This window comes from Mustelus asterias, chromosome 18, assembly GCF_964213995.1.
Source record: "Mustelus asterias chromosome 18, sMusAst1.hap1.1, whole genome shotgun sequence".
Classification (NCBI taxonomy): domain Eukaryota; kingdom Metazoa; phylum Chordata; class Chondrichthyes; order Carcharhiniformes; family Triakidae; genus Mustelus; species Mustelus asterias.
This window is the reverse complement of record NC_135818.1, coordinates 53,115,898-53,129,533: the sequence shown is the minus strand read 5'-3', so window position 1 is coordinate 53,129,533 and position 13,636 is coordinate 53,115,898. Positions and strand designations below refer to the sequence as shown.

At 41.7% G+C, this 13,636-nt stretch overlaps 1 protein-coding gene across 1 annotated transcript in view; it reads right to left on the bottom strand.

Annotated features, from left to right (window-relative positions):
* The window catches only part of trim9 (tripartite motif containing 9), a 67,256-nt gene that overhangs the window by 22,038 nt on the left and 31,582 nt on the right, over positions 1-13,636 (bottom strand). The window contains exons 4-7 of the mRNA XM_078233114.1: positions 11,411-11,521; positions 9,223-9,376; positions 3,265-3,410; positions 1,371-1,509 (exon numbers count right to left, since the gene is read on the bottom strand). Of these exons, the coding sequence (XP_078089240.1) occupies positions 1,371-1,509; positions 3,265-3,410; positions 9,223-9,376; positions 11,411-11,521 (550 nt within the window). The remainder of the gene's footprint in view (positions 1-1,370; positions 1,510-3,264; positions 3,411-9,222; positions 9,377-11,410; positions 11,522-13,636) is intronic.

Genomic DNA, 13,636 nt, shown 5'->3' with positions numbered 1-13,636 from the left:
GGCAATTTTTTGAATATGTTAAGACACTATGTAAATCCAATTCTTCCTTTGGGATGTATGCTTATGGATATTTGTGAACATATTTACAAAGACCATTAGCCAGCGATTTAATTGCAAGGGTATCATTCGGAAATCCAAATCTTTCCTTACTTGATACCCACATGAGCACTTTCCTGTAGTCCAGTAAGGATTGCTGGACTGCAGTAAGGACTGCTAGACTACAATCAAGAGTGGAATCAATTTTCCATTCTTTAATTAGAGAACAATGGAGCCACTGACTGCAATTAACCAGTTCAGCATAGATCACAGTCAACTTTGAAACTCTTCAAGGCAGTAACAGCCACTGAACCATCTGGGGATATTCCCACGAGAAACAAATACTTTCCATAAACTGGTTCGTTCAGACTGTAACAACTTCATCCCCACCTTAGTTTTAATCATTAAAACAAAACACAAAAATCAGCTGTTCTTCCAGAATTTAAAAACTTGGCTTATACGCTTACTATATAAAATTTGGTACACTTGTTCTTAATCTGCCATCAAGATCATTTAGGATATTTCAACCTTCCTGTAGTGTTTGTTTGGTCATAAAAAGCCTACAAAATACTTAGTGTAACCCAACAAGTTGATGATAGAGGAACACAACACACATTAAGATTTCTATGCATTTGTGAGCTCCAAAGAAGTACAATCTTTGAATTACACAAGTAGTTTATTTTTCTAATCCACCAAATAGGTTTGATTAACAATATTCCTATGCCCTTTTCACATTTCATTCCTGCAATATTACAATTCAATAGCAGACAAACAAACAAAGAAGCAGTGACCAGGCCACTGAAGCAAGACATTTAGAATAGTGGCTAACTTACACTGATTGTATGGACAGATGATATCTGCAAAATATAACAGGGATTTCTTTAGAAAAAAACCTTCCAATGCTTGGCAAATCAAATGCACCGCACTAATACAATTAGTTATTACAGTCGTTTTAAAAGAAAGATGCTGTAGAGTAATGTGCCATAGTACAAAATACAATATACAAAAGGTTTCACCACACAGTTTAGCTTAAAAATATTTAACATTTGCATATATAATCAAAACAAAAAGCTTTTCAGAAATGACTGAAAGGTTAGCTTTCCTCAAACGCAAGGCATTAACTCTCTACAGTTTACAAATCCATGGAAACTTAGGATACTGAGTATGGCAATTTATCACAACCTATATTTCGCAAAGATGAGCTATTTTACAGGACTGAGTTAATACTTGACATTCTTTTTAAAACACATCTTCCTTCATATTTTAGAGTGCATACATCTACCGAAAAAAAACCCAGCTTAGACATTCTTAAAGTATCGGTGATGAAACCTCACCCTCTGAAGTTTGTAGGACAAGCGTCTTGCTGTAAGGACCCACTCCCGACTTGTTGAAAGCTTTCACTCGGGAACTATAAGTGCTGTTGAAATGTAGCCCATCAACAGTGCACATGGTTTCTTTGCCTACGTACACCTCCTGTTCATAAAAATCAGAAACACAGTAAAATAATTCAGAGGTAACTTTTGACTGGTGTACAAAGGAAGTTGATTTAGCTATTGTGCAGGTCTTTTTTTTCAGGTCCAACAAAATATAACTGATGTCTCTTCAATTGGCATGTAACTTTACACATTATTTGCAGTTATGGAATAAAAAGATAAAATTGCAATAATACAATCTGCATTTTAAGTCATGAAATGGCTTGCAAAGCATTCCTATGGTATGCATCAGAAAATGGAAAGATCAAACAAGAACTTACCCGTTTGAAGCTTGCTCTTGATTTTATGATGTATGTGGAGTGAGAAATATGATTGAATTCTCCCATTTTGAGACCAAATACAACGGTGGGCAGCTCCAGCACCGTCTGCCCTACTTGCCAGAATGGCAGGATCCTGCAGGGGATTCTGTGCTTTGAACCTTATTGGTTATGCGCAGGCAAGTTCCCCTCCAACTCTCCTTGTGAGCTGGCAGCTGGTTTGTCTACCAGCCCTCAGCTGACAGGTTCAAAGGTCCTGTCACCATTTTTAAAAGACCAGTCCAGCACACTTGTATCACTCTCTCCAATCCAGCGGTCTTCACCAGACTGCGCAGGATGTCAGCAATTCAGAGGAAAAAAGCTAGCAGCCTGAAGATGAAGCTTGTTCCTTGATTCAATCACCTTCACCACAAGCCCATCAACTGAGGCACCCAGGCCCCACTTGGACCTCTATCCACCACAGCTGGAGTCTTTGTGTGTCCTCTTCTGGTAAAAAATGTGCATCCCTTTAAACCCCTTGTTTGTGAGCTTCTCACATAGGCTTGTCGACTTCCCTCCCCTCAGTCTTCCCTTTGCCTTCCATTAATCGTCCTGTTCATCCACCTCTTTGCCCCTCTGCCTGCCATTGAGAGCCCTTGCCTTCACTCCACTCCTTGCACAACCTTCCTTCCACTTTGTCCTGCCCCCCTCCTCCCCCCGCCTCACGCACTACCCCGGTCGAACTTTGGACCTTTGTTGCAATGGCTGCATTAGTCCACAGCACAGTTCGGCACCAGTGAGGAAAGGAGATGAATTTATTCTGAATTTGGCTCCCGCTAGATTCTCCATTCCCACCCACCACCGAATGGGTGATCTGGAAGAATGCCACCCTTAATCTTGCTTAATTTGAATAATTCAAATTTATTTTCAGCATTGTAAAGTAGCAAAGTGCAAATTCAGTATTTAACTTTCTGGCCATGAGGCCGATTTCTCTGGCAAAACAGGGCCAGTATGACTGGGGGGACGGGGGTGCGAGGAACTGGATGTGTTTCTGATTTTGCCTCTCATCCGATCGTAGCACCTCACCTCACAACAGGCAGGACAAGGTCGTAAGATTGTGCTCATCAACAAGGCAGCTTTCTTAGCAGGTATCATTCTCAGAATATCTATTTTTTTCTAGCTCTACATGCTTAATCCTAGTTAAAAATGCAGCACTGGTTTGATGTTGCTGTTCATCATAAAAAGCTACTCATTACATAAATTGCATCTATTGGGTTATTTTCTAGAATCCAATGATTACTAATCGAAATGCTTTGCTAGGCTTTAGTTCCACATAACCCTTAGCAAAAAGCCTCAACCTACCTGACTTTATAATGACGAGGGCATAAAATTGAAAGATGCAACATTAATTGCAAATACAACTCCTCTGCACACAGTAGGTCTGAAAAACACTTTGGTTATCAATTATTTTCATTCATAATTGTATCTAGAATACTTACTCTAAACTGGCCGCCATTGCCATCATCTAATTCCAGAATGTAACCTTCTGCTTGAACTAACGAGAGAGGTGGCTGTTTCCAGGACAACGTAGCACTGTTATTGCGAGTACAGCATTCCTCCAGTTGCAGGATTGGAGCTGATGGCACTGGGGAGGGAACTAAGCAGAAATGAGTGTGACTGCTGCTTCTGGAAGACTACGAAGAACTATTCTCAACTTGGCAACTGTGTTTAGCCAGATGGCTATTACGCTATATTTAAGCTCAAGTTAGAATTGCAGAAGTCAGAGAAAAAGATCAAGCGTTGATGGTTACACTACTTTTTGCAGACACAGTAATATCTGGTACAATGTACTATAAATGTCAACGTGTGCTTGGAGGGGTCTGCAAACAACAATCTAGGCAGAATTACTGTTTTTCTTTGGATGTCTGGCTAAGCTTTCTATACTAGTCATTTGGTCATTTCTTGTACAAACTCAAAGCCACTGCAAAAAGTTAAAATTCATCATAAAACTCCCAATATTCGATTTTTAAAACCTATATTTGGGACTGTAAATTAGAGATCAACCACTACACTGATCTCATTTCTATGGGCATTATTCCCACTATTCCAAACGCCATACCAGTGAAAATAAAAGTATTGCAGCCAGAAAATATTACCCTCTGGCTCTGCATTCAGATTTCATTTAAAACAATGGCTCTTTTTTAAAAAAATTGCAAGAGGTGGCAAGACATTCCAATTATATTTTGCAGCCATCAGCGAGAGAGACTTAATTCACTCTTTGGGGAACCAGTGAATTGTAGATCTTTTCTTCTGAAAGAACACATGGTTACTATAGAAAGGTCTACAAAAGACCTTTTAATTTGGGAATTGAACTGTTTCTCTGGATTTATTTTGAAAATTTAATCCAAATCTAATTTAGTTGGCCCAAATCTAACATTCTCTGGAAGTTAGCTGCCATATAAATTTATTTAAAATATTCTTTATATAGAACAGAGCCCTAGCAATACCATTCATTAACTGTTTCAAATTTCAGATGCAGTATTCATTACAGCAAGCATATCCTGTTTATTAATAAATAGCTTTCAATTTTTAATACAGATCTATCTGGAGATTTTAAAATCTAATAGTTCAGAATGAAATTGTGGCAGACACATGTGCTTACTAAGTATCAGCACAGAATTCAAAATGACCCCAAATGGAGGCAGTGCTATCTCTCATCACTAGCTCCCTCTTTTGATAACTTGTTATGTAATTTCTAATGATCCTTTTAACAGTAATTTTAAATTTACATTTGGGAAAGGTGGTACTGAAAATGTGTGCTTGGAGGGATCAAAATAAATCAATCTGTTTTGTATAACTGTTTTTGTACTTTTGTATGGATTTTATGAATTGTGCATATGACTAAAAGGCAATTCAAGAAAGAACAAAACTGAACGGATTCATGGGGATTTTCCACTCCCGTTTTCAGGGAGTGGGAACAGCTGCGGGAGGGGGAAGAGGCGTGGGAGAAGTGCTGGGGGTTTCCATGGTTTGTGTGTTTTGTGGAGGGTGGGGCAGTGAAGGGAGTTCAGTGGTGGGGGCCCGGGAGTGTTCAGTGTCCATGAGGTGTTCCTTTTTTCTATTTTTATCAGGACACCCCATCTTTCAAAAGCCTAAGTTGCTTGCAGGACAGACCCCCAGTATGACGTTGTGGGATCCACCCTTACTTTTTTTTTGACAAAGGCCAGGATTCTCCGACCTCATATGCAGCTGGGATTCTCTGGTCCCACTGCTGTGAATGGAAACTTAATTCAGTGCCAAATTCTCTGTTTTCCCTGACAGTAGTGGTGGGGCATATGACAGTGGAGAATTCTGGCCAAAGTGTCAAATAGTGGTAGGAAATGTCAGCAGTTCAGCCAGCGGGCTACACTCCATTTTTTCTGTACAAGCTGACACTTTGGCAAAAAAAGGCAAAATTTCACCCATAGTACTGAAGCACAAATGCAATAAGTTTACAAGATTGAGGGGTGATTTTGTTTTATTAATTCATTCGAGGGGGTGTGGGCATCACTGGCTAGGCCAGCATTAATTGCCCATCCCTAATTACCCTCAAGAAATCATAGAATCATAGAAATCATAGAGTACAGAAAGAAGCCATTTGGCCCATCAAGTCTGCACCGACCACAATCCCACCCAGGCCCTACCCCCATATCCCTACATATTTACACACTAATCCCTCTAACCTACGCATCTCAGGACACTAAGGGCAATTTTAGCATGGCCAATCAACCTAACCCGCACATCTTTGGACTGTGGGAGGAAACCGGAGCATCCAGAGGAAACCCACGCAGACACGAGGAGAACGTGCAAACTCCACACAGACAGTGACCCAAGCCGGGAATCGAACCCAGGTCCCTGGAGCTGTGAAGCAGCAGTGCTAACCACTGTGCTACCGTGAACCACCTTCTTGAACCTCTGCAGCCCATGTGGTGCAGGTACGCACACAATGCTATTAGGAAGGAAGTTCCAGAATTCTGACCCAGCAACAGTGAAGGAATGACGGTATAGTTTTAAGTCAGGATGGTGTGTGGCTTGGAGGGAATTTGCATTTGGTGGTGTTCCTACACTTCTGCTGCCCTTGTCTTTCTCTGAAGTGGAGGTCAGGAGCTTGGAAAGTGCTGTCTGAGGAGGATTGGTGAGTTCCTATGGTACATCTTGTAGAATAGATGGTATACATTGCTACCACTGTATGATGGTGGTGGAAAGAATGTATGTTTAAGGTCATGGATAGGGTGTCAATCAAATGGGCTCCTTGGTTCTTGATGGGGTTGATCTTCTGATCTAAGTGAGGTCCTTAAAATGATCAAATGGATTTGATATGCTCGGGAAGCCATTTCATCTGGTGGGGAAATCCAGAACAAGAGAATATCATTTTAAAATTAGACCCTTGCTATTAACATGAGAACAGGAAGCATATTTTCCACACAAAATGTAGTAGAACTCTGGAGTAAATATTCTACCTGAAGAGGACTGATGCGGGAACATAAAAAAAGGACTTTTAAGTTCATAAGAGTTCAAAATAAAAAATTAAAATAGATGCAGTACTTGCTAAAAAATTGAACTAAATTAAAGGAATAGGCAATGTGATCGCTACTAGTAAAATGTACAATGGCAAACATATTAACACTTGATTTATACCTCATGTGATTAACTTTATGGATTCACTTATCATGCAATATCTCTGAACCGGTGGACAATTACATTTGGGTTCATTAGCTTTGCCCAGTTAACCTTCAAATACGCTCAATACATTGTGGGGCTGGTAATGATTCTTGAAATTGGCCTTTATTATTGAACCTACGTAATATCTATGCTGAAGAGTCAAATCCATCTCCCTCTTTCCCCTTGCAGGTACAGCTCATTACACAAGCCTTAAGTACTCCGTTCATGAATAAAGCTATTTTTATGACAACCTCAGAGGGATGCTTTGAGCCACTGTTCCCCAATTGTCAATCTCATGCACCCAGTGCCATCTTCAAATATATATTTGCAGGATTTGCTGAGACATGCCACGAGGAAGAACCAGGGAGAAAAGTCTTCTTGGTTACTGGTCGCAATAAATCTACAAACTTACACTGGGGCCCAGATTTTCACCAAGATAGAGGGGCTCTCCTTCAAAGCAAAAATCCTAGAAATGGCTGAAATTCCTAAACCCCAAAACACAGCATGTCCCATCATTGCGGGGTCGGGACTGCACTCGGGCCTGAAGTACAGAGGCAACTGGGCATTCAAATGATCAATAGCCTCAATTGAAGAGGGATTTTTGAACCCTAGCTGCTTGAATGTCGGAGTGCACAGAGCCGACCAGGTAAGGGGAGGTTTGAACTTGGTGGATCCTTTGGATAGTCAGGGTATCCCTGTGAAGAGGTACGGTAAGCCTTTGCGTAGGGTCACAGGACACCTTTGGAAGAGGTACAGCAACCTTGTTAAATTAAACATGAATATGCAGTTTTTATGCACAAACTCACTGGAACTCCTGACTTCACGCGCACAACCTGGGGACGAAAATCTGGGCCAGGTAGTTACCCTTGCAATGTAGGAAGTTTAACTTCAATAACTGAATTTCTTACTGCACTCACACCCTACTCCACAATGTATTCTTTTAAAATGCCCATTCAATTCCCAGCTGTTAACGCAGTCCTCAAAATAAAAGAGTCCTTTTTACTTTGGTCTTGTAGCTACAATTAGTCCTTAACTAAAAAGGAGCAGCTAATGTCAAATTAGCTCTTGCGTCAACCTTCAATATCACATAAAACCTCAAATGCTTTTATTACTAGCCAAAAAAAACTAAGCCTACATGAAACATTTTTGTTCAATTAGATTTGTTGACCCAAAAGTTATTGAAATATTTTTCCTTTAAGCGTCTGTAACATTGTGTAGGTCTTGTTCAAAACTAAAGCTGAGATTTTTATCAAGTTTTAATGTTGTTACAAATGCAAAGGATTAAATGACAGATAGTCATACAATTAGAAAGACGGTTATGAACAGAGTATTCTAGAAAAACTTTTCAGAAAAGAAAAATTCTCAAATTAATATTATCCTGAGGCTAGATATCCCAACTATAAGAGGGCTTGGAAAAGCTAATTACAGCAGTTTCTGATAGTAATATGTCAAACCACAACAAAAAAAAATGTGGATATGCAATTGGTTAAAAAGGTTATTTTAGAAATCTTGTAGAGATTTTCCAAGTCATGGGTGCATGCGATTACAATGTTCACACAATTGCACATACTTAACAATACTGCACCCTGTATCTGCATATTTTTGAATAATTATTTTAATATTCATTTAATACTAATTTTCATGAGGAATTACACTGTGGTACAGTCGGGAACCTCTCCTATGACACACTCATGTCCAGGAGTGAACTTAGACAGGAGTTGTGACACACCTATTACAAAGCCCAAGTGGCCTAAAGAGATCTCCTAGTTTGGCTTTAATGTGTATGAGAGTCTGCTCAGCACCCAAACCTAACATCTTTGAAATTGTCTGAAAATCTAAATTGAAAATGATATTCCTTTTAGATTACTTTTTTTTCCTGAGTATGAGAAATGCCATCCCTTCCTCCTCCCATACAAATGTTTAAGTAAATAGTTTGCTGCTGTCCAAGTATAGATTGCCATTCTACGTATAATTCACCTCTATCACTTAAAGTTGTTACTGATAAAATATAAAATAAGGCATATAATAAACATGGCCAGTGTATTCTTTTCGAAGTATAGAAATTGAGGAAGAAACCATTAAGCTAAAATCATTCAATTCCTTGACCAACTCATTTGAAAATTGTCTGTTTTAGAAATCAGAGTTGGTCTACCTGGCCAAAAAAAACATTTTTAATGCTCAGATCACTAGCTGGATTTTCAATGTGGGGTCATGCTCGGAATATGATTTTTAAATGCAAGCGGCCCAGCCGGCCTGGAGGTGAACTTGGGACCCCAAATTAGAGTTGAACGTCTCCAGGAAGCGGAGCTGCCTGCCTGACACCAGCGGCAAAGACAGGCAGTTGCCAAGCTGCAGGGTTGCTACTGCCTTACCAATTAGAGTAATGTAGGAAATGTTGGAACTGTTGGCGGGACAAGGCAGACAGCAGCCTTGGACAATGAGATAAGAATCAGCACTCATGCCAGTGATATTTGGCCACACAGATTTGATTCCAAGACAGTAGCAGAGAAATTTATTTGGGCTTTGCGGCGAACCCGACAGAACTACCTGGGTTTGCTGAAAAACAAATTGAAAACGGCACTCAGGAATAGACAGGGCTCTTAACAAAGGGCCATTTAACTGGCTGCAAACACAATTCCCTCCACCCCGTCAGAGACAAGCTTCGGGACCACGATTGTAAAAGCCTGTCTGCACCAAGTCCTGACCTTGTGGCCTTTTGAAAATCCTGGCCCACATCTCTCTGGACTGATCCCTACCTTTCATCTGTACGAAGTCCAACTGAAGGATAGTTTGTAGCAGTGATGCATTGTCCAGCGTTAAATCAAAGTCAGTATTCATGCGAGGTTGCAGTATGCCTTTCCCCCACTGTTCATCAATAAAGTGTACACGCCTTATCAAAGCATCTGATATCTGTAAACAAACTTAACCAGTCAGAATTACACTCATATCCAAGTGATCTGCAGGTCATTAGCACTCCAATACCAGACTTCAAAAATAATGACTGACACACCCTTAAAGGTAGGGGGTGGGTTCAGTTAGTTCTGTTGGCTAAATGATTAGGCTGTGGTTCAGAATATTTCCAACATTACAGGCTCGATTTTGCCATTGCGTCATGCCCAAAAATGGGCGCAAAAACTTGGCAAAGTCAGGCGTGAGGCAATTAGTGCGATCCACGCCCACATCAGTGCCCACTTTACCAGGGCCCGAAAATGACCACAATGGCGATTTAAATGCATTTGCATGCATTTAAATTGAATTAATGAGCTGCCCACCCAACTTTACCAGCATTCCCCCTTTACCAGCACGTTCGCCCTCCAGAATCAGCGTGAAACAGACATGCTCGGCAAAGGTCTGTTTCAGGCGTTCCAGCTTCTGAAGAGGTAAATTCAGAGCTTCCAATGGCTCTCTGACTCAGATCAGTGGTTTTGGGCGGGGGGGGGGGGGGGGGGGGGGGAGTCCTGATTGTTCTCTGGTTGGGGGGGGGGGGGGGGGAGAGAGAGAAGAGAGAGAGAGAGAGAGAAAGAGGAAGGAGGCAGGGCAGATGTATCTCTGATTTGGGGGCGGGGGAGGCAGGCGGTGGGGGCGATCATTCTCTGGCTTGGTGGGGGGGGGGGGGCGACATGGTTTTCTGTCGGGGGGGGGGGGGGGCGGGCGGATCGCACTCTGGTGTGCAGGGTATGGGGGAGAGGGAGGCCAGATGGATCTCTGGCCGGGTTTGGTGTGGGGGGGGAGGGGGGAGAGGAGGAGGAGGAGAGAAAGAGTCCGCTGCCACTCTGCAGGCGATCAGTGGGGGCGGGGGGGGGAGAAGAGGCAGATGGTCACAATCGGTCTAGGTAGCGGGGTGGGTGGGTGGGTGGATAAGGGGGTCAGTTATGTTGTGGGGTTGGGGCGATGTCTGTGGGGGCCATCACTCCCGGGCCTCTTTATCCACTTTTTGTGGCCCGGAAGCGATGTGACAGGGGCGCGTTTTTCACATTTTCTTTTCATTGTGCATGCAGTTCAAAGCTCCGTTCGGAGCTGCAGCATCTCAGGTGCAATAAGCCCCATTCACAGCACGATTCAGACTCGTGATTTTTTTTTCAGGCTAAGTGCGTATGGGGGCGCCTGAGAGCAGTTTTCCAAGTCGGATCTGAACTGTGCCCAGATTCAGCACTTAGAATCAAAATGATAAGATCGGGCCCCACAGGTTCAATTCCTTTCCCGATTGATTTTGACTTGAGACTTGTTTCCTCACCTTCCGAGAGTGGAAGGCAATGGCAAACCATCACTGACAAAAACTGCCAAGCTCAGGATGGAGCATCAACAGACAATGAGCTAAAGGACCTGCCTTCAGGCAGAGCACTCATGGAAGATCTCAAACCAATATCTCGCCAGCACAAATCCTGTTTTGGCCCACTCATGAAATTTAGTGGCCATTTGTGCCCACAGCGAACAGGGCCATTAAATCTCATCCCATAATTAAGAATCTCAAGACTTATTTGCATGATGCATTTTACTTTAAAGACATTAGTATAGACTGAAACTGGGCACACAAATATGTCTTTCAGACTTTTGGAGGTAAGAATTTTAGTTATGGATATTTGTTCAATCTTAGTTACTATAGCTAATATTAGTTCTCAACAGTGAGGCCAGAATTAAATCAAACAATGTGCATTTTGCAAGGTTAAGAAAGAGTAAAAAAAAGGCATACAATTTGGTAGATAGATGAATAGTTACAAAATTTCATGCGTATTGGTTTGAATATAGAGACAAAAATCAAACGCAAAAAGACTTCCATGTGAGGCATAAAACCATATTAATGCACGAATAATTTAGCAATTCTCCAGCACTTGCTACATCTAGTTAAAACTGACAGGGACAAAATCAGGGGAACCCATGCAAATCACTGAATATCATTGAATAGTACAAGCAATAATCTGAGCGCACTGGTGATTACACACTGACCTGTAAAAAGCCACTGGGGTCATTCTCCTTAATTACCTCCAAACAGTATTCCATCAGGCCAGTTGTTTGGCGCAGCTTGACTGTACAATGGCTGATTTGATCTCTGACCACCTACAAAGACGGGACAACTATCACCAATTCTCAGGATTTTGCAAATAGTTTGGGTACAGTTATCAGAATGAATAATCCAATAGAAACAAAAATATCAAACACAAAGGTTAAAAACTCAACCATAATCTTAGTGAATGGCAGAGTGGACTGCATGGCTTGTCTCTGCTGCTATTATATCTCATGCCCTGTTACGTGACAGTAAACAGAAAGATGTTTAAGTGTGAAAGTGTGATCAGTTTGGGACAAAAACATTTCTAAGAACTCGGTGCAGAGGAAATGAAATAATTGGTTGGTTTGAGGGAAAAAGGCAAGTTTCCTTTACTCTCTCCAGTCAGAAATTAAACTGGTGAACAATTTTTCCTGCAATTCATTATAAACTGAATAAATTACAAATACTGTAACTGACTTTCAAATAAGTTCACTGGACAACAGAAATAAATTCAATTAAAAAGATTTAAAATTCATTTACAAAATATTTAGTATGCTTTTCCTGAATTTGTTTTCTATGAAGTTTGAAATGGGAAAAAAAACATTAAAGTATTTTGAATTTGCAGCATAAAGAAAACAAAGTACCAATGTTCATATAACCTCTCTCTCTCGTCTACTTCTCATTTAAATTAATTTACCCATGAAGTTCTAAAGTTTATACTTCTGCTTATTTTCAGATCAGATGCAATCAACTGAAAAATGTCATCATAGCCTGAGGAACGACATATTTCCAGATAGTAGGTGGAATTTAGATCTCCCGGCACAGGTGCTGACACTAGACCCTGAAGCAGAAGGTACAACTGGTTGTGGTGGAAATGGCTGTCTGATCATGATCACACAGCAGCTGGCCAATAAAGTACGCCAAGGTCCAGGACCTGGTCAGTTATACGGTAGGGATGGGTAGGAAGCCACTGTACCCACTGTTAACTGATAGAAGAGGAGACCAAATGCCATTTTTAAATGGCACCCAGACATGCACTAAGTGCCTACAGCAGTACAAGTGTGGCATCTGCTGAGTTGAACCCAGGAGCATCACCTCAACCTTCAGCTGGAAAATGTCTCAGAGTAGACAATGCATGGCCAAATATTTCAACGATGCCTCCCTGCAGGTTCTCCTCCTCGCTGTCAGAGGACAGCATGAAGTGTGCTTCCCCACCATCATCAACCTGGATCCAATGCAGGATAAAGGTCAATGACTTGTCCTACACCACCAGGGTGAGTAGAATAGTGGCATTAGATCTATGCGACCCTCATGAGGACAACAAACAATGTCTTTCAGCATGGGGAGGGACAGGGCAGCCCTTCATGCTCTGAAACATCCTCCCTTCATCTTCATCTGAAGAGGACTGCGGTTCCCTTGTCTGTGGCTGGCAAGTTATCTGCAGTCCTAATGCGCAAGGTAGTCTACCGTGCAGCAGGCTACAATAATCTGAGAAACCCTTTGAAACGTATATTGTCATTCTCCACCAGAGCAGTCCAGGCAACTAAACCTCATTTTTAGCTGCTCTACTGTAATCCTCATGAAGCCATGGGAAGCATTGTACCGATCTGCAGCTGGAATTTGAGGATTTCTGATGAATGTCAGTGAGCTTTTAGTGGATAGCCCATCACCCAGGACCCAATACTTCAGGTGTGCAAGGGTCTCAAACAGTTGTGGCACCTTGGAGTTGCGAAGAATATACGCAGAGAGCTCACTGGGAACTGAGCACATATCTGGAGGATACATTTCCAGTGGCTACAGACCAACAGAGGATGACAAAGCACCTTGTGCATCACATACTCATATTTTGCAAGTTAGAGACAGAGGGACAAGATATGATAGATCAGGGGTTAGATGCCAGTAGAGCAACTGATCATGAAGAACAGGAAAGGGCTATTTTGTCCAGGGCTAACTGCTCAAAGTGGGTTCCCAGGTGTCATACCATCCAGAAGGATCAAATAATTGGAGGGATGCAACAATTGTGTAAAGGATAGGGAAGTCTACTGGAAAATACAAGAACTGGTTGAATGTCCAGGATGGTGGACAAGTAATAAAGGCTATGGAATGGCAGAATAGAGTACGAGAATGGAAAATAAGGACATGTAGCTCGAGTTACAGAAATGGGTCAGGTGATGAATCCCAATTGA